We start from the raw sequence: 22171 nt of genomic DNA on the forward strand, positions 1-22171 counted from the left end.
ATCACAATGTAGCGGTAGATACCAATGTATTTAAATTTTATATTTTGCGTTGAGATTTTCCTTTGTATAGGTGCCCCTTTTTCTAAAAATTGCCCTTTTTGTTGGTGCCCTCCCCCCCCCCCCCCCCCCCCTCTTTGAAAGACGCTACGCCGCATCTGCCTGGACCCCGGTATAACGCTCCGCTCACTTCACTCGCTATGCTCTACTTGGACACTCAGATTTCAGTGCCCCCCCCCCCCCCACAATATAAAACATCCGTTGTGGTAAAGTGTGAAATTAGAGTCTGTGCCTACATACTATTTCAACCCCTATCCATCATGTCAGCGCCATCTGCATTTGTGAAGCGAACTGAAACAAAATCATGAACAAATTTAAAAACCTTTTTTCCTTCTTCTTTTTTATCCTCTTTGACTTAAAGGGGCGCCGTTTACCGCTCCAATCGATGTTGCGGCACCAAAATAGTGCGTTGCTATTTAGTTGTCACGTTAAGGCCGAAAAAAACAATGTATTAAAGTGTTATTCAATCATAATAATTCCAGCAGCAAGTTTTGGCAACGAATCTATTAAAATATCAATAAGCTTCTAAAAATTGCAGCCCTTCGCTTCATATATAGTCTGCATATTTGATTTATATTAATTAAGTATCATTTTGGAAAAATAAGGTCTATGATGTTAGACTACTTTAAAGTTCCCAGAAAAGGGCGTGCCTCTTCTTCGATATTTTGTGCGTATTGCGCACATAACAATAAGTGCAGCGTGCGCGCTAATTTAAATGTCTTTCCATATTCGTTCCATGACAAATTCGAGCATAGCTAGCTAGCCCGAGCGAGTTGACGTCTTTTCGAGTCTCTTTCTTCTCGTAGATCAAGATTTTGTGTTCGTAGGTGAGTAGAATTAAAGTCGATTCTTGTTTTTCTTTCTTCAAAAATAATAATTAACTAATTCTTTCTCGGTAGGCTATACGGTAATAATTAATATTACCTCGATGTGGACGATTGACAATGTGAGACTGAGAGTCTCACTCCAGTCTTGGTAACTTTTTAGACTACTTAATTGGTACTTGGTTGTTGTTCCTCCAAAAGATTCCTAGTCGTGGTGGCAGAGGGTGGACTTAATTATTGCGGAAGGAGTGCTACTGTAAACTCCAGTCTCACTCCAGTGTCACTCCAGTCTCACTCAGTTTGATGTCTCTCTCTCTCTCTCTCTTGTAATCCTTCCTCCGGTCAGGTCGGGGATCGTCGGCACTGTGAGTCGTGTCATCATGATCATGCATGTCAATCACTGAATCAGTCAATTGCAATTGTCGGTCATGAGTGTGAAGATCATGAAGTGTGCACATGGCTAGAATCTTTATCAATATGGCCATGCCCATGTCACAGAGCATTTTCTAGGTATCTAGTACTAGATCTAGTAGTAGTCTAGGTGCCTAATTAGTCAAACTGATGTGGTAATGGTATTTCTGACTTTTCTAGCATTAGGACTAGATCTAGACCTAGCCTAGGCTATATGAAGAAGAAGAAAGAGGAGGGGAAAACACCAATATTATACAAGTATAATGGCCTGTTAGGCCGTTTTCCCCTCCTTTAGATATTAAACAGGGAAGAGGAGGAGAAGGATGTCATTTATAAACGATGTAAATGTTCATTCAGGGCCCCATGGAAGACCACTAGTCTACTTGTTGGTGAATGGGCTACCCTGTCAAAAGATTAGAAATAAATAAATAAATAAATAAATAAAGAAGGGGGAAATGAAGAATAAATAAGGAGGGAGATGAAGAGGGAGAAAGAAAGAAGAAACATGTGACATGCGTCAATCATTTTGGCTGGTTATAAAGTAAGACAGCACGCTATACGCCATAGGCCTAGACTACTTAAACTGAGGTGACATCCCCACACTTTTTAAAAGGAATAAGGAGAAAAAAAAGAGGAAGGAAAAAAAAAGAGGAAGGAGGACAAGTCAGGAGAAAGAAAGAAGAAAAGAGAAGGAGGGTAAAAGAAAAAGGAAGAGGATGATTGTCCATTGCAAGCAGATTACAGAATGATGATTAGAAATGGATTTGTTTGGGAGTTACAAATTCATTGTTTTAATCCCCAGTACTAGACGGTTGTTAAGGCTCGTTCAGGTACATAGAACTGGGAAACTGCAGCGCTTCTTTTCATAAAGTCTGTGTGCAACAAAGTTCCTTAGAGATTTATGCGTTATAAGACACGGAAATAATGAGCTCATATTACACTTCATAATTAACACCGTTGTAGTTTACCTCGTCATATCTAAACAAGGCTATAGACGGTACTCATTAAGATATATATTTAATGGTTCAAAAGTTAAGATGTTACTGCTCAATAAATTGTCTTATACTACTTATAGATATTGTCTTGATCGATCAGTGTAAAAACATGAAATTTTCATTCTGATAAGCTCTCTTTTTTGTAGTAAATGCCAGATTTCCATACACAGATCCTAATGTAGTTCATTCTTTTGTGTTTCATTTGACTTTGAGCTCTTAAGTTTCCCAAAGATTTTTTCAAGTTTTCCAGAATTCCAGAGCTTGAAATTGCTCACGAGTCACTACATGTGCTCCAATGTTTTTAGTATTTGGCTAACAGTCATAATCATTAACGTAAATCGTGATCATATCGAGCATTCACAATGATTATTGTCAGACCTAATGCTAATATCCTATTGTACATCACTGTCCTCACATTTTATCTGTAAGATACCTTTTAAGTTTAATACTCGTTGTCTGTACCGTTACTTCAAAGTTTACAGCTGGCCATGTACTTAACAATGTTAATCAACATACAACAAAAAACATGTAGACACCGCTCTTGATCTTTGATTTCACCAGATGTGTGAGTAGTCAAAAGTTCTGTCATTCTCATTTCTTTTCATCAAGGTCAGACGTGTGTGACCCAGATTTGTTTTCCACAATCTAGGCAAATTTGACTGACATTTAAGCTACAGTACAAACTGTACAAAAAGATAGGTCTATCATACCTCTTGTGATCGAGGTTTCTTGACAAGTTAACCTCACCCCCCCCCCCAAAAAAAAAAGAGAGAAAAACAAAATTTACGTATTTGTCTGTTCTGTCCTATCAGAAACTGTAGAACATTTTGAGTTTAAAATGATGAGAGATCTATAAAGCTTGGTCTTTTTGTCTGATACATTGCACATGTAAGGGCAATCCAGCCCTTGTAACAAGTTTATTTGAATGAAAGCAGGAAAGTCAAGAGAAACAGAATGGCAAAAGTTTGAAATAAATTGGACCAACAATAAAATTACGATTTTTTTTTTGTGATGTAGTGACGAATAACTCTCCCAATGCTATGTTCAGGAATTAGAAACCGTTTTAAACTATATGTTTGAGGGTCAGTAGGGGAATAGATAGAGAGGTCATTAGAGGTGTGAGAAGAAATTGAATGCTCCAAAGAGGGCAAAACAAAGCTTGGAAGGTTCATATATGTCTACTAAATTTTAATGAGACCAAGGTTACTATGCCAAGATGACATTGAATGGAAAATGTCCATAAATTTTAGTGTCAGAAGTAGGTTGATAAGAGTTATTTTTAAATGCATGCACTATTTTGTGTGTATGTACTGGGGGGTGTTACACAAAGACTAAGATAGACTTTAAGTTGGACTTAACTATGGCAGGTCGTTAATGTCACTGTTTGCTCTTAATACTGGCATTAGTCTCTGAAGGGATGCATAAATTGTGGTCACAAATCTACAGAATTTACATTCTTTGATATTTATTAGATATCGAGAGAGGAAGAAACCATTATGACCAATTACTGCAAATGATTTGACGCAAGAGACCTCTTGTTGAAAGAAAATATCCCTTACACATATACAGCGATTTACAGACAAGCTACTTGCTAACTAGCTGATTCCAGCGCTGGAGAGACACACACATCACGTGCGGATGTACATGTAAGTGCTGACCGCCTTGCGATTTTATGAAGTCGGCAAGTTTGAACATTAATTTGGATACGTTAATGCTTATTAAATCTTTATGCCTAATATTTTCTAAATCTTAAGGATTTATATTTTATACAAGTTTGTGTGATTTGTATAGTACGACAATCCTTGAAACCAAAAAGTTGCCAAAGTCAATTGACACCTTAGTATTCACTTTGTTGCAGAGGAAAACAAATATAGCAGCCCCATACCTTTCGTTTGACACATGTTCACATAGTTTGAAGCTGTGAATGCAATTCACATTCCCAGGTTTAATTAAACCAGACTTCAGAATATGGGCCATTAAGCTGTCGAAATTGCAAAGCTATGCCTGTCATCACACCCCTCAGAAAGCACGAAACAGAATGAAATTTGTGTGACAATAAACATCATTATCCTGTGGTAGCCTCTCTAAGCAGTAGTTCATCTGGCTAAATGTTCTTGCAGTGCTTTTAGAGAGAGAGAGAGAGAGAGAGAGAGAGATAAGGAGATCCTATTAAACATGTTAAAAATTGCATCTAGCAAATATATAACCTATGAAAAGGGAAAGAGAGATGTGGGAGGGGGGGAGGGTGAGGAGAGAGAAAGAAATCATCCATTAAACATGCCTTTACACTCAACAAAGAATGAAAAGCTTTCTTTTTTAAACAATAAACATCATATGCCTACATAAGCAGTATATCATCATGTTAAATGCTTTGCATTGCATTTTTTAGACTAACAAGTACCAGTATATTTTTATACCGGTGTTGGGGAATTAAAAAGTGAGTGACAAAGAGGGTGGAAGGGAGAGAGAAAAAGAAAGAGAAAGAGGGGGGGGGGGAGAATCGAGGGGGATCGAGGAAGATTGGGGAAGAAAAAGAGGCCGAAAGGGAGATCCATCTCATTTGAAAACGGGAAATGAAAAATATATATTTTTAAGATAAAAATGTCCTTGTGCCTACATTGTATAAAAGCCTCAAAGCAGTGTTACATCTTTATCCTGTGGTAGCCTCTCTAAGCAGTAGTTCATCTGGCTAAATGTTCTTGCAGTGCTTTTAGAGAGAGAGAGAGAGAGAGAGAGAGAGATAAGGAGATCCTATTAAACATGTTAAAAATTGCATCTAGCAAATATATAACCTATGAAAAGGGAAAGAGAGATGTGGGAGGGGGGGAGGGTGAGGAGAGAGAAAGAAATCATCCATTAAACATGCCTTTACACTCAACAAAGAATGAAAAGCTTTCTTTTTTAAACAATAAACATCATATGCCTACATAAGCAGTATATCATCATGTTAAATGCTTTGCATTGCATTTTTTAGACTAACAAGTACCAGTATATTTTTATACCGGTGTTGGGGAATTAAAAAGTGAGTGACAAAGAGGGTGGAAGGGAGAGAGAAAAAGAAAGAGAAAGAGGGGGGGGGGGAGAATCGAGGGGGATCGAGGAAGATTGGGGAAGAAAAAGAGGCCGAAAGGGAGATCCATCTCATTTGAAAACGGGAAATGAAAAATATATATTTTTAAGATAAAAATGTCCTTGTGCCTACATTGTATAAAAGCCTCAAAGCAGTGTTACATCTTTATCCTGTGGTAGCCTCTCTAAGCAGTAGTTCATCTGGCTAAATGTTCTTGCAGTGCTTTTAGAGAGAGAGAGAGAGAGAGAGAGAGAGATAAGGAGATCCTATTAAACATGTTAAAAATTGCATCTAGCAAATATATAACCTATGAAAAGGGAAAGAGAGATGTGGGAGGGGGGGAGGGTGAGGAGAGAGAAAGAAATCATCCATTAAACATGCCTTTACACTCAACAAAGAATGAAAAGCTTTCTTTTTTAAACAATAAACATCATATGCCTACATAAGCAGTATATCATCATGTTAAATGCTTTGCATTGCATTTTTTAGACTAACAAGTACCAGTATATTTTTATACCGGTGTTGGGGAATTAAAAAGTGAGTGACAAAGAGGGTGGAAGGGAGAGAGAAAAAGAAAGAGAAAGGGGGGGGGGGGGGGGAGAATCGAGGGGGATCGAGGAAGATTGGGGAAGAAAAAGAGGCCGAAAGGGAGATCCATCTCATTTGAAAACGGGAAATGAAAAATATATATTTTTAAGATAAAAATGTCCTTGTGCCTACATTGTATAAAAGCCTCAAAGCAGTGTTACATCTTGTTAAACGTTTTTCCAGTTCATTTAGGATGGTGTTTTAGAGGAATTTCAAAGGAGAGTTGAAGATAAAGAAAGAGATAGGAGAGTGAGAAATCATCCCATTACACAGTAGCAACCCCCCCCCCCCCCCCCCCCCCCCCCCCGCCAGGGCTCCACTAATGTGACACACACACACATGGTAAAATTTAAGACCATAATGCATTAGTCATGGCGACAACATTATGAGTCATGAATGTGACACACAGATGCAGGGGCTTGGCAGGTGACAGCGTATTCATGATGATGGCGAACTTGAAACAAAGAGACCTGCTTGTTGGCTGTATGCATGTTGGCTGTCTGGCTGCATACTACCTGCTTATAGGGGGAGAGTATAGCTGAGCAGAATATTCATGTATACAGAAATCAACTTGTTTCTTAGGAGACATGAACAGACATACTGCTCATAATACATTGAAGCACTTTTCTCCCTTTTTATCATTTTGGCTTCTCATTCTCTAGTTTTCTTTAAAGAGGGAAAAGAATTTTTAATGTTATGGAGGTGCATGTGAGAGGGCACCAGTTGAAAATGCAACCGAGAAAGAGCAACGTTCGTCTGATCTACATGTATGTTGTAGCTGCTCTTATCTTCAGTGGATGTGAACACACTATTTTGAAATGTCACATCCAATTATAGTGCATTGAAGCACAACATAAAGATGACAAATGTGTGGTTCAAAATGTAATCTTTTTCTATTAATTACTTGTATTTAATCACTTTTAATTAATATAGATTTATACAATTGCCACTACTGATGGGCATACTTTTTCTTCAATCAGCTGTTGATTACATGATGAATATCTATTTTTTTATAGTAGAAAGACACAAAAAGAATAAAGTGTGATCAAATAAATTGATTATTTTAAAGAAATTGGATTTTCTCTAAACAATGAAAGTGAAAAAAAAAGAGGTGTTGTAGTCGAGTGGATACATCACCGGAATTGAAATGCTAGAGCGCTGTAATGGCAGCCATGCTTAAGCCTAGGTAATAATTGTGAAGCGCCAGGAGTGTCAAGTCTGACAGATATAAGCGCTATACAAGAATCCACTATTATTATTATTATTGCTACACGTGTACATTCTTGAAGGAAAATGGATCTAACAAACTTCAACTGATAACCTTATACAAAAATGTGAGCCAGTTAAAATACAGAATTACTCCAATTTGATTACTTAGCAAAGTTTACTGTTTTCTTGCTAATCATTCTCCCATGGGAGTCGCCATTTTGATTAAAGGGATCGTTTAACAATGTTAAATCTGAGATACACGGTCCTACATGTACATGTTACCAGTGTCTGTGATATGGTGTAATATTGAAGCCCAAACAAAAACCGCGCTTCAAAATGATCAAGAAGTGCCTCAAAAAAGTAAAAAATCTTTGAGTGACCGGTTTTACCATAGTACTCGTTTTCCTCAATAGACTGTAGTGTTATGAAAACCGTTCGGCGTACAGTTTTCAAAATTTGTAATTCCAATCATTAATATCTTGATAATCAGACAGGCGATCGGCTTGTAAAAGTCATGGAGTTCCTGACTGACCTAAAGGTTTGAAATTATCATTGCAGCATGAGCTAAATCAAGGATCATTCTAAAGGATCTAAGACAAAGTTACCAGATCCCTTTAAAATAGTGATGCCAGAGTAGTACAACTTGTGAGATACCCACTGACATACTGTACATGTACTTGTAGGACATTAACCTGTGAAATCAATGCATGTTAATTGTTTCCTAATAATGGACCTATGTTGCATACAAATGAATGGATGTTCTCTCATTACATATGGTTACAAGCTTTTTGGTTTAGCTATTTCAAACAGTTGAGAATTTTTCTTTTGTTAAGCAATATTTGGCATGCATAAGTAGATGCTTGGTAAGACAAAGGTCCACCAATTTTTCAAAATAGTGACAAAGACATACTACATATAGAACTACTGAAAGAAATCACCTGTTTAAGATGGTGAAATTGATGTAAATGAAGTGAATAACAACATACAGAAGATACATACATGTAAGTGGTGCACTGCTAACAGACTTACAATTAATTCAATGAAAACTAATTTCATGTTAATATGTAGTAGAAGGAAAAAAATAGGTATAAATGGTAAACTAAAAATCGCTGGCGAGGAAATTAAAGAGGTTGATGTTGCCACTTTTGTTGGGGTTCACATTGATAGACATTTGTCTTGGAAGAGTCATATTCGTTTTGTAAATCAGTGTATTAGAAAGAAAGTTGGAGTGCTATTTAGATTGCAACATTTTGTTCCTATTTGTACTCTGATATTATTATATAAAGCATTTATACAACCACACATTTCTTACGGAATAGAGGTGTGGGGAAGCACTTATAAGACTAATCTTAGAAGTATATTATATTCACAGAAAATGGCAGTTCGTGCCATATTTAGTGAATGGAGAACTCCTTCAGATCCATTATTTAAAAGATTGCGGATCCCAAATGTGTATAATTTACATGATTTATCCATTTCTACTTTCATGTTTGATCTAGTCAATGGCAATTTGCCTCATATTTTGATAGAGTACTGTGACATTATAAAACATAGCTATTCCACAAGACAAAAAGAAGATGGACAATTACATCTTCCAAAATTAAGAACGACACAAGGTCAATTTTCATTGTCTTTTGTGGGCAGTGAATTTTGGAATAGATTACCTGTTGATGTCAGATTGACAAGGTCTAGAAATAGGTTTCGGAATTCTGTTACAAGTCGTTTGTTGAACAAGTCATGAATGAAATATCAAGTGTACACAATTCATAATTCATATTTTACATTATTAGTTTGTATATTTTAAGACATTATTGAGTACTGATTCTTGTTTTTTTTTTTAAAGCATTGATTGTAAAAGTAAATTAATTATTTTTTGTTTTGTTACATTCTCTAAACTGATTTGTACCAAAAGACTTTGTTTAGTTGTTTAAGGGGTTAGGCTCGACTAGCACATGTGCTATTATCTGGCCTTTTTTTACCAACCAATAGTTTCTCTTCCTGTAAATGTAATTATTGTATAAAATGTATGAAAATGTATTGCTGTTGGTAAATAAATCAAATCAAATCAAATCAAATGCTTGAGTAACAAGATGGCTGCTGTGGTGTATCCACCAGTGGTGTACAATACCCATTCACTAGGGACTTTTAGATTTACACGACGAGAGCGTGGACTGCCGCGTGTGACATTGTGTTAAGACACTGGGCAGGTCAGTGGAAATGTGCTACTCTGACATCATAATTTTAATCAAGACTGCAGCTACCATGGGAGAATGGCTAGCAAGGAAACTGCAAACTTTAGAGATATGTATTGCTTTCCTTGCTGTGTAATCAAATGGAATTAATTTCATGATATTTTAACTGGCTGACAGTTTTTATTATCAACTAATGTTTGTTGGCTTTCAATCTCATTTAACGTGCTTTTGAATGTAATGCTCGAGTGACAAAAGTGAAAACTCTCATGTAGTATATGCCCTTGTCAATAGTTTTTCTTGTAATTATTAAATGTTTCTTTCATCAAATTGACATTGATTTATGCACAAATTCAACCAGTTTAAATCAATTAATTTGTTTTTTAAATGCCCACTATTACATGTTTTTAAGCCCTTTGCAGCACCTCCCAGTAACAAAAGACAGACTGCTGTATTATGAACATACAGTGTGTACGCATGCACACGCACACAGACATGTATTTGAGTACACTCACATATTAAGTACATGTACATGTACAGGCTTATACTGAACACTCGGGTCGCGGCTTGCTGGGCCAATTTTGTTTTAAAGGTAATACAAAGTTTTGGGAAATTGTAAACATTGGGTGGATAGTAATTCTTGACAATTTTGATATATTTGGATGCCCCTATGGATGTATTAAAAGCAGTAGAAAATTTGGCCCCTAAAACACTTCTGTTTTCGAGAAAAATTGAATATAAAAATTTACCGGTGCTCCCGGTAAATTTTGATAAATTTCATATAGCGCCTTCGGCCGTACAATGGTAACTGCGACCATGAAATTCTCAGAATATGTAGTTGTGATATATAATTTCCTAACGGGAAGAGCTAATCGGTCGATTTTAGTCAAGAAACATTGTTTTATAGCTTAATTAATATCTTGACCTTGAGAGGGAGGTATACAACATAAAGTGTTTATTATTTACAATTTCATAACTTCAGACTCGATGTGAACCGCGACAACGATGACCAAATATTGTAGGATCGCATATGCTGCCAATATGTTCATTTGAACTAAATTTATGACCCCATACCAAAACTTTGTATTACCTTTAATGTTGTCTTAAGATCAGCTTTATAAGGGGGAAAATTTATTGAAGAAGAGATTCAAAATTATCCACACTCTTTATTTTATTCTATTGTTTTCGTCCTTACATCAATGAATCTTAAGAGTCTATGTATCGTTAATATCATTTTAATCTTTCTTTAATTCTCTCGCACATCCCTCACATTTTTTTCCTCCTGTCACCTCTTCTATCATCCTTTATAATTTATGTGTATCTTTATCTTTGATTCTTCTACCATTCATTTCTTGCATTCCTTCTGCTAAAATTTCTTAATCGTATTTCTGCCCTCTGTCGTAGTTTCTTTGTTTTTATTAATTTTTGTCCTTTCATTCCCTCTTCTTTTTCACTTTATTCCATCATGTAATCATTAAGAGATTCTTTGTTGGTTTCCCCTGTCATCTTGTGTTTTCTTGTGCCATATTTAAAAATTGTTCTTCTACATCTTTAATTCTTTCTCTCCCTTCATCATCCCCCATTATTCCTCTTTTCCTGTAGGCCTACAATGTAATTCTTTATTTTCTGCAATTCAACTTCCCATCTTTATGGTAATTGTTAATTCTTCTGGTGCATTCTACCACATTGGGCCTACAATAGTTTCTTTTCCCTTGTCTTCTATAATTTGTTCTTTGTATCCCACAATTCATCTTCTCTTTCTAGATTTCCATCATTCCTTGAAATTTCCATCCTATAAAGTTTTATTCCTCACTTTATTTTCATATGTCAGTCTTTTAGAAATATTCTTTCTTCATTTTTTTCTATCCCTTTATTTTTTATTTTATTTATTTATTTATTTCTAATCTTTTGACAGGGTAGCCCATTCCCCAACAAGTATCATATAACTCTTGATTTTCTCCTTTTTTTTCTCCTTACTCTCTTTATCACTGTTAAATCTGGCCAATGAATTCTTTCATTTCCTTTTTTAATATATTTTTCCTTTGTATTCTTCTCTTGGTAGTTCTTAATTTTTCCACAATTCATCTTCTCAGATCGCTCTTTCCATTCTTCCTTGTTTCATTCCTATATAGGCCTATCATACTCCCTTGTAGTATTACACTTTCTCTGAGATCCACTTTATCCACTTCATTTGTCTTTCCTAATGTCAGCCTTAATTCTTATCTTCTTATTTTCTTATGGTTAAAAACAGTCGTTAATTTAAGATAAGATTTTCCCAGCATGTAGGGCCGATTTGAAGGCACCATTAAAAAATCTTTTCCTAGTCTCTACTTTTTAGAAATTTCAATTACTATAAATATTACTCCCTTGCGATATGTATACCAAATAATTTCTGTTCAATTCTCATTATATAATGTGAAACAATAATTACATGTACATGTACTTGAAGTCATACATAGTCCATTTTAACCATTCCAAACCATTACAAACCATTACAAAATTGTATTACTAGTATGATCTGAATTTTTATATTTTCATATGATATAGGGCTTACCTTCATGATCGTGCAGTGTTCTCAATGACAATGAATTTTTGTTGATGTTTCAATATTAATATTGATGTCAATGATATAAATGATAATAGCAATAATAATAGCAATAATAATAATAATAATCATAATAATAACAATAGTAATAATAATAATCATGATAATAATATTATTAATATTATTATTTTATGCCTCCGCTACAAAGTAGCCGGAGGCATTATGTTTTCGGGTTGTCCGTCCGTACGTCCGTTCTCGTGATCGCGTTATCTCAAGAACCAATTGATGGATTCCCGCCAAACTTGGGTCATGTATGTATCTTGCAGAGCCAATGAACTGCTTAGATTTTGGGGTCACAAGATCCAAGGTCAAAGGTCACAGGGCTCGTTATGTATGCAAAAATAGCTCGTGATCGTGTTATCTCAAGAACCCATTGATGGATTCCCGCCAAACTTGGGTCATGTCTATATCTTGCAGAGCCACTGAACTGATTAGATTTTGGGGTCACGAGATCCAAGGTCAAAGGTCACAGGGGTCATTATGTATGCAAACATAGCTCGTGATCGCGTTATCTCAAGAACTGATTGATGGATTCCTGCCCTACTTAGGTCATTTATCTTGCAGAGCCAATTAACTGATTAAATTTGGGGGTAACGAGGTCAAAGGTCACAGGGCTCATTATTATGTATGCAAAAATAGCTCGCTTCTGTTTTTTGTTTGCAAAATTGCTCCATGGCGGAGGCATCATTTTCGAATGCGCGCGGTCGAAGGTCCATCTAGTTTATAATGTGATGATGGTGTTAATGATTAACAGTTACTATGTCATAAAATCGCAACTTTTTAAATTTGTAATGCAATGTTTATTGATAGTGCTCCCCCCCCCCCCTACCCCTTTTTTTTCCCTTCTCCTTCTCATCTTTCTTTTCTTTTTAAAACTTTATTTTAGTCAATATCAGGTGCATCTGGTCAGATGTGGGGAGGAAGGTCTGCGGATCATAGGTATTAGCTAGGGTAACTTTATCCATACCCGGGCAGCTTGACTGGATGCACCTGCTATTGCAATATGTTTTCTATTGATTTTGTCTCATTTCATGTTTGTTACATTGTTGTATTTATGTGACTAATTAATTGGCAAATAAATAATAATAATAATTTTTTTTTAAATTGGTCCAGCAAGCCGTGACAGAGTGTTTTCTAGCGCCGCAACCCAAGTGTTTAGTAGAAGCCCATGTACAATGTACCTGCAATGTTGAAAATTTGTTGAAATGTTGACTACCGGTATTCATGATAAGCAATGCACCCACCTGTTATTACTTTTTATTGAACTAAAGAAGGAAATTGAGACTGCATGGCTGTCTGTACAAAAGTACATACAGTACATGTACATAATGTACAGTGTACATGTATGTATTCATGTATACTCATAATGCATTGTTATGTAGAGAGTGCAGTTTGTACATGCATTGAGTGATTTCAAGTTGGGTGTTTTGGGCTGGTGTTATTGTTTAAGAAGTTAGTGTTGCTAAATTAGAGTAGAATATTTCCATGCTGATAACACACACGTACATGTACCTGCAATGCAGCAGTCAATGCTCGAATGACGCTAATTTATTGTCTGGCTATCAAATATAAATATGTGAAACAGGTCCTTTACTATGTGATTCATACATTCTTTTGTGTAAAATGAGTTATTTTATAGGACCAGAGAAATAAGTGTAAATTTATTATGTGCTTTTCATATCTTTAGTTTTGATGTACTATTTTTAAATCATTGTCGTGAAAACGAGTCTGTGTGGCGATGTCACAGTGGTGTTGACGGTGGTGTTAAGCTATTGATATTGACATCGGTATCTGGCTCTTAATTTCATCAGCAAATTTTTAGCTTGATTTAAGAGCTTTTGACTGCTCTAAACTGCACACTAACATTAACACTAACACCCAACTTGAAATCACTCAATGTCTTTGACTGAGGGGATTACATGTGAACTCACAACCATAAAAGGGAACAACGACGACAAAAGAGGGTAATTGTTAATTTGCTATTGTAGGTAAATTCATTGCTCGAATTCATTTTTGTTTTTTAGTGGGATTGGATCTACTGCACATGTAAGTTTGTACTAAGACATGACCTTTTACCAAATTTATAGTAGTAATCTAGTATTTGATTTTTGTTTTTGGTACTTTCTCTACTTCAACCTTTGTTATTTTTCTCTCTTTTTCTTATAAGATTTTGATGAGATGTGGATATCTATCAAATAGAAATCAAGAGAACTTATTAACTAGCCAACATTGTACCTACATGAACATGTATTTAATACCGGGTATATATTTTTTCATATGCAGCTATTAAAATCCAATGAAAAAAGGATTATTTCTCTTTTGTGAAAAGATCAATACAAAATTTAAATTTTCCAGGAAGACTTACAGATCTATCATACAAATTTTAGAAAACATTTACCGGTATGTTCAATTTACCTTCAAGCTTTTTATCTCACCCTTTTCACAATTGATTGATATTCGTTTCTCACCCCAGCTCCTGTTTGTTCACTGCTTCCTGGATTATTCTGATTATACATTCATATGATCCCTAACCACTTTCTATCTTCCCCACCCCCGCTCCTTTCCACTGGTATACATGCACCCAAGGAGACCAAACAAAATTGCAAATCGCAGTTACCCTCGGTGACCGCGCTTGCCTCCAAAGTGATCAGACATGCTGATTAGATGCACAAGTTATGACTCAGGCATGTGCGCCGATCGCAATCTCCCAGTCTACCGCACAACATACACTTAATAGAGCTCCCTCTCACTCTCCATTTCTCTCTCCTTCTCTCTCCTGTCATTATTTGCAGATTGTTTCATGCAGAGCAGAGAAGGTGTTGTCCTCATCCCGATCGTGAGCTGCAGACGTTGTCGCAAGTTTCCCGTGCCTTATTTGCCAAACGTGTAAAGTTGCTTCAGCGTGTTTGGAGTTTTCCTTGTAGTGACCAATAAAGTCAACTGCCGGAGGTTGAGCGTGATCGTAGCCTTTTGTTTTCCTTCGATAACTTTGTAGTATTTTTCTCACAACACCCCATCAATATGCCTTCTGGTAAGTAAACTTGTAGATTACATTAAACAAAATTGATTTATGCTTTGTTAAGTTTAAACAATGAGCCGTTTTGGTTGTATAGAATTCTATCCATCACATACAACAAGACCTTTATTTATGGAACACTCTAGGGAGACAAGAAAGGTCATAAGATCAGGGGGTCTTTTATATAAAGGTTCCTTTAATACAAGTTTCAACAGAAAACTCTGCTGAAGGAACACAATTTTTTTAAAGCAGTCTCTATATAGACAGGTGGCGTTTATATACAGGTGATGGCCTAGGGCAGGTTTGACTGTAGATGTTACAGTTCTTTTGTTCATGTATTTGCATATCTGAGAATTCTTTGATGTTCACTTGTCATCAAATGTATGAATGAAGAATTGTATTATGTCTTCAGACTTTGATGGTTAAAATGCATCTTTAAGCCTAAAGATCTTGAGAAATAAGATTTTTGTTTATTATTTGCGTGCATTTAAAAAAATTCAAAATCTGCAAAATTGGAAGCAAGGGTGCATATTTGTTCCAAAATCCTCCTTAAAAATGCCTTGAATAAGAGTATTTTAGCAAGGAGTCTTCTTTAAATGACATAAATGATTGTATTTAGCATTTATGTTTCTTAGATACATTTATGGTTCATAGATACAAATCTGGACTGGAAGATTATAAGTATGCAGTCAAGGCAGTTTTTTAAAATCGGACATCCTCCCTGGAAATATAGAAATTGTTGTAATTTGAATATTTTATCATTGTCAGGAAAAATCCCCACTGGGAAAGGTAAAAGATAATATTGATGTATGATCCACAAAAAAAGAGTTCAGTATGCCTTAAAAATCTAATTGCTTGATAGAGACAGAACAATGATGAATCATGGTTCCTAGTCAGAAAATGTTGACTCATCTGTGGCACTCATCCTTAGATCACATTTAGCATGTTATTAATTCTGATCAGAGCGGGAGAGTGAGAGAGTTAGAGGGAAAGAGAGGAAAGAAAGACAAGAGGATTTCTTTAAAACTGATAAGTAGAGGGTGAGTACTGAAAGAGAGAGAGAGGGAACAGAGAGAGAGAAAGATAGAGAGGGGAGGGAGAGCTAGAAAGAAAGACAGAGACATCTAGAGAGGGAAAGGCGGGAGGGAGGGAGGAAGGGGAGGGGAAAGATGATGAGATTAAAAGAGATGGAGGGAGACGAACATTCAGTCAGAAACAGAGAGACAGAAAGAGACACTATTTTATACCAGCGAGCCCAGAAGTTGGAGGGATTATTCACCAAATATTGCATCATCCATTTATAGCTTAGAATGTTCATCACTAACGAACATACATGTAGTGATTTATTTTCCCTCCTGAGGAATTTAAATTGAAAAGGTTCTATATTCAGGCCTAAAAAAAAAAAGATGTTGTCTTGTCCTTCACATGTAGGTGCCAAAACATGGGTCGGTCGGTCGGAAATCTTCTTTTTTTTTTAATTTTTTTTTTTTTTTAAACTCCTTATTTGGGCTGATATTTCTCAGCTTTGAATGCCGACCGTAGATTTCAAGATTTTTTGGGTCGGTCGCCAAGGGCAATACAACATTATTTTTTGTAAGCATTATCCTTGTGCCATTTTTGTCATTAAATTTAGTTCATTAATTTTGGTGGGAAAAAAAATGGTTGAAATGCGCTTTGATACAGTGAAATGACCCTTTTCAAAATTCATCCACTCGTGACTCATAATTATTACTGACGACTTAATGAGGAAGAGGAACTCTGAATGGTGTCATCGCATTATCTCATCCTGCATGGCTCCCTTAATTACACCTAGCTGATTTTTAATTAGCAGTCATTTTTAGTGATCGATGTGAATGATGGATGATGGAAGGGAGGGAAGGAGAGATGGAGGGGGAGGGACAGAGACACAGAGACAGACAGACAGAGAAACAGACAGACGGACAAAGAGAGAGAGATAGAAAGAGAGAGAGAAAGAATTTTTAAATTATCAGAGTAGGTTAGGTGTTACTGATCCCTACCTGTGATAATTTCAGTGACAGAAGAATGAGTCATAACATGAAATGAATTGTTGATCGCACTGATAAAACCTTGTACAATACAACCTTGTTATTAGGCCCATTGCTTATAAAACTTACCATTAATGGTAAATTTGGAAACCTTAATTGATATTGCTTGGTTGTTGAGTGATATTGCTATGGTAAGTTGTATGCAATGGGGCCTAGCTTTACCTTGGTGAACTGCAGTGTTTTATCGTACGCTTCAAATTCCTACACTGTGTACTCAGAGCTCAGTAATCACCCATTTCATATGCTTCTGGTCTGATAGAAGCTCAAGAGAGGATAACAAATGCCACATTAAAAACTGATTTCCAAGCTTAAAATGAAAAGTCCACCCCAATATTAAGTTGGTTTTAATAAAGCAGAAAATGAGAGGAACAGGTCAATGAAAGTTTGAGCAAAATATGATTAAAATTAAATAAGAAAGTTATGAATTTTTAAAGTTCAGGCCCAAACACAAATTGGCAACTCTTTGGTGAATCTTACAAGGTTCCTTATCATTTGCTCAGTACTTTAAAAAATATCAGAAATTTCTATTTTCTTTAGAGAAAATGTTCAATCATACATTATATGCTCCCTAAATACATGTATAATGATTGCAAATATGTTTCTTTACAACCCCTGTATGAAACATATCTTTTCCATCATTAGTACTAAAGAAAATGAAAGTTCATGAAATTGCTTTATGGAGCAAATTGGAGAGGACCTCGCAAGATACATGTACATGTACAGTATATCACAGTGTTGCCAATTTGTGTTTTACTGATGACAACTTTAAAAAATCATAACTTTCTTACTTTAAATCAGATATTTTTATGCCTCCGTTACGAAGTAGCCGGAGGCATTATGTTTTCGGGTTGTCCGTCCGTACGTCCCGTTCTCGTGATCGCGTTATCTGAAGAACCGATTGATGGATTCCTGCCAAACTTTGGTCATGTATGTATCTTGCAAAGCCGACGAACTGATTAGATTTTGGGGTCACGAGGTCAAAGGTCAAAGGTCACAGGGCTAATTATGTATGCAAAAACAGCTCGTGATCGCGTTATCTGAAGAACCGATTGATGGATTCCTGCCAAACTTAGGTCATGAATGTATCTTGCAGAGCCGATGAACTGATTAGATTTTGGGGTCACGAGGTCAAAGGTCAAAGGTCACGGGGCTCATTATGTATGCTGAAACAGCTCGTGATCGTATTATCTCAAGAACCGATTGATGGATTCCTGCCAAACTTAGGTCATGTATGTTACTTGCAGAGCCAATGAACTGATTAGATTTTGGGGTCACAAGGTCAAAGGTCAAAGGTTACAGGGCTCATTATGTATGCTGAAACAGCTCGTGATCGCATTATCTCAAGAACCGATTGATGGATTCCTGCCAAACTTAGGTCATGTATGTTACTTGCAGAGCCAATGAACTGATTAGATTTTGGGGTCACGAGGTCAAAGGTCACAGGGCTCATTATGTATGCTGAAACAGCTCGTGATCGCATTATCTCAAGAACCGATTGATGGATTCCTGCCAAACTTAGGTCATGTATGTTACTTGCAGAGCCGATGTACTGATTAAATTTTGGGGTCATGAGGTCAAGGTCAAAGGTCATGCGGCTCATTATGCATGCAAAAATAGCTTGTGATCGCATTATCATTAGAACAGATTGATGGATTCCTCCCAAACTTAGATCATGTATGTATCTTGCAGAGCCAATGAACTGAGTAGATTCTTGGGTCATGAGGTCAAAGGTCAAAGGTCATGGGCTCATTATGTATGCAAAAATAGCTTGTGAACGCATTCTCATTAGAACTGACAGATGGATTACTATTTAACTCGGGGACATCTTGCAGAGCCAATGAACTGAGTAGATGTTAGGGTCATGTGGTCAAAGATCAAAGGGTCATATATGTATATGAGAAATTGCTTGTAATCACGATATTCTGAGAACCTGTTAATGTATTACAATTGAACTTGAATTTGAACAATTGCTTCTGTTTTGGTTTGTAAAATTGCTCTATGACGGAGGCATCATTTCGACTGCGTGCAGTTGAAGTTCCATCTAGTTCAAACTATCACTAATTTGTTTTTCTTGCTTTTTTATTAATACCAGCTAATTAAGTACATGTATTACTGGGCTAAATACATTTTTGTCACCATGATTCATGTACATGTACAGTACATGAGTGTGAGGATGTGTGAGATATATGGTACATGTAGATTCCCCCCCCCCCCCCTCCTCTCACCTTCCCCTCTTTCATTAGGGACTTTTAGATTGAGTGGACGAGAACACAACGAACGCCAACTGATCATGCGTGTCAACGCACTCAACTGCCCATGTTGACTACAATTAGAAATCTTATGGAGCTCTCACACTCTGCCGTGTAGGCCTACCGTCCACCTGCCGGGCTATTAAAAAAAAACAGAGTCCAGAACGTTGGGTTTTGAGCGAACTTGTCCCCGGCCGCAAAAAAAATTCATAAAATTAATCTTTTCACCATTTCGTTGCCATCTTCTGACCGTTCTCACCGGGCGCATACCGGGTGTTGAACATGCTTCTACCGTCTTCACCGCCCAGATTGACTTTTGTTGAAAATTTTGGCCGTTTCCATACCGGGCCCATACCGGGTCTCGAACGTGTGCACCGGGTTTGTAGCAGCCACCTACCAGTCACTTAGCGTCCCCTCACTGCTCGGAGCGTCCTGTGAGCGAGTCCCCGGACTGCTGACGTCATGACACGACTGCCATAAATACCCCGATTTGAACGGCAACGGTCAGTCCGCTCTCCATTTTTCATCACCGTTCTGTAACAGGTTATGAGCGTGTTGTGAACGTGTTCATACAGTGTGACCGTTTTCATAACGTATTCATACCGTTCAACACCATCCTCTTGCCGCTTACTTGCGGCCGGTGCCAGCCGGCCAAAGTTTTGAACATGCCCAAAACTTCGCCGGGTCCCACCGGGTGTAAATAAGCGCCAACGCCCTATTAACTTGTTGCCCGCTTTGATAACGAACCACCTTCACTATGAACATGACTGACAATGAGAGCGGACAAAATATACAGTTCCTCAGGTAGACAAAGGAACATCCCTTCACAGCTATTATGTAAAAAGGTGAATATGCATGTGACACCTGTTCTACACATTTTTACATAATAGCAGTAAGGGATGTTCCTTTGTCTACCCGAGGAACTGTATATTTTGTCCGCTCTCATTGTCAGTCATGTTCATAGTGCTTGTGCCCTCGCCATTCTCCACCGTCCGCAGACATTTTCGCGCACGGTGGCACACGGTAGGCCTACACGGCAGAGTGTGAGAGTCACTTTAGATTGCACCCGACGATAAACATGCAGAACATCCCTTCACTGCTATTATGTAAAAATGTGTAGAACAGGTGAATATGCATGTGGCACCTGTTCTACACATTTGTACATAATAGCATGGAAGGGATCGATGTTCCTTTGTCTACCTGAGGAACTGTATGTTTTATGCGCACGCGGCATACTGGTACAGTACTAGATTTAGGAAAATCAAGGTTGACGCATTCTCGATCGCCGACTGAGACGACGTGACGCATGCGCAGTGCCTTAAAATGACGTCACACGTTGCAGTCAAAGCTGTCGACGTGCAAATCTAAAAGTCCCTAATCTCTACATAAGACCTTGCTGCAAACCTACCAAATTTGCATCTTTTCCAGACATGGATTATTCGAGGATCTGGGCTAATAGCACTTGATTTTGGTTTTGTAGTGATTTCTTGTGAATTTTGGGGTTATTTTGAGGTTACATGAGACTAGGGAAGAGAAAAGAGCAGCTGAAACATCTTGTTTGCGTTATCCTCTCTCTCTCTCTCTCTCTCTCTCTCTCTCTCACTCCCTCTCTCTCTCTCTCTCTCTCACTTTCCCTCTATCTCTCTCTTTCCCTCTATCTCTCTCTTTCCCTCTATCTCTCACTCTCTCTCCTTTTCTTTCTCTCTCACTCTTTCTCTGTCCCTCTCTTGTCATCTCTCTTTCCTCTTTATATTGATGTAGAACATTGTTATGTACTCTGACAAAATGTGCCCCAGACTTGATTTTGTAGATAAAATTATGAAGCCATGCAGTGCTAGGGTTGTGATTAGGGCTTAGGTTTAGGGTTATGGTGAGGGGGAGGGTATGGTAAACACTGATGTAATATTTCAGGTTTGCAGAGATGCCAAGTTCAAAGATCAGCTATGCTTGACATTTTCATGACTCAGGGCGCAAGTGCGCGGGCGAGGGTTTAGCGTATAGCAAAAAGCGTATAGTCTACGTTTCAAAATTGCGCGCGCCCATGAAGCAACGTGATAGCCGGCCTGCATGCATGCTACGTGCATGCACTATACGTACACAAACCCTGCGAGGAGCTAGCTGAGGCCTCGAGTTGGTCGGCAAGTACGTAGTCTAGCAATTACTACCTTTTTTTCTTTTTCTTTTTCTTCCCAGTCTGGCCCTGATGCATGACAAAAGTGGTTGCCATGCATGACAGCGTTTTCAGACCTTTGATGCGTGACTGTCACGCATAATGGGTGACACTTGATAGCTCTGGGTTTGAAGTTGCAAATGTGGTACTGTTTTACATTGACTGTGAAGATATAATTGCCATGCAACAGATACAAGTAGAGTATAATAAACAGCTAGTTACACATTATAATCTACCCAAGATAGATTTGAAAGAATGTATTACATGTTGAGCATCTAATGGGTTTTTGTATGTTACGACCCCCCCCCCCCCCCCCCCCATTATTAGGTACATGTAAACATCCCCAAAGATGTTCAGAGATGAGAAATAAACCAGATATTAGAGTGTTGAGATAAAGCCTGATCTACTAAAGATGTGAATGTATTTGATCATTTCCTGCAGTGAGCAGGTTTGAACTGTTGCTCATTTTCATCAAAAGAAGATTAATTAGATAGATCTCATCAAATGATTTAATGCACCCATTATTTCTTCTAAATTCAAGGTTTCATTCAATACATTTAATCCTGAGAGATTTACACTGTACATAACATGTACATGTGGTAAACTTTTTCAGTGAATTTTCAAATCACAATGATAGTTTCACAGCACTTGACATCAAAAGGAAACTTTCTTGTCAACATCAAAAGTGCATTTGGATGCCCTGTGCCCAATTCTAGTGTAAT

The 22171-nt window shown here is 37.3% G+C and overlaps 1 protein-coding gene across 1 annotated transcript in view; it reads left to right on the forward strand.

Annotated features, from left to right (window-relative positions):
* The first annotated feature begins 758 nt into the window (after nt 1-758).
* The window catches only part of LOC579431 (stathmin), a 32919-nt gene continuing 11506 nt past the window's right edge, over nt 759-22171 (forward strand). Inside the window, exons 1-2 of the mRNA XM_779549.5 lie at nt 759-884; nt 14741-14979. Of these exons, the coding sequence (XP_784642.2) occupies nt 14970-14979 (10 nt within the window). The 5' untranslated portion in view covers nt 759-884; nt 14741-14969. The remainder of the gene's footprint in view (nt 885-14740; nt 14980-22171) is intronic.

This window comes from Strongylocentrotus purpuratus, unplaced genomic scaffold, assembly GCF_000002235.5.
Source record: "Strongylocentrotus purpuratus isolate Spur 01 unplaced genomic scaffold, Spur_5.0 spur5_scaffold_13, whole genome shotgun sequence".
Lineage (NCBI taxonomy): Eukaryota > Metazoa > Echinodermata > Echinoidea > Camarodonta > Strongylocentrotidae > Strongylocentrotus > Strongylocentrotus purpuratus.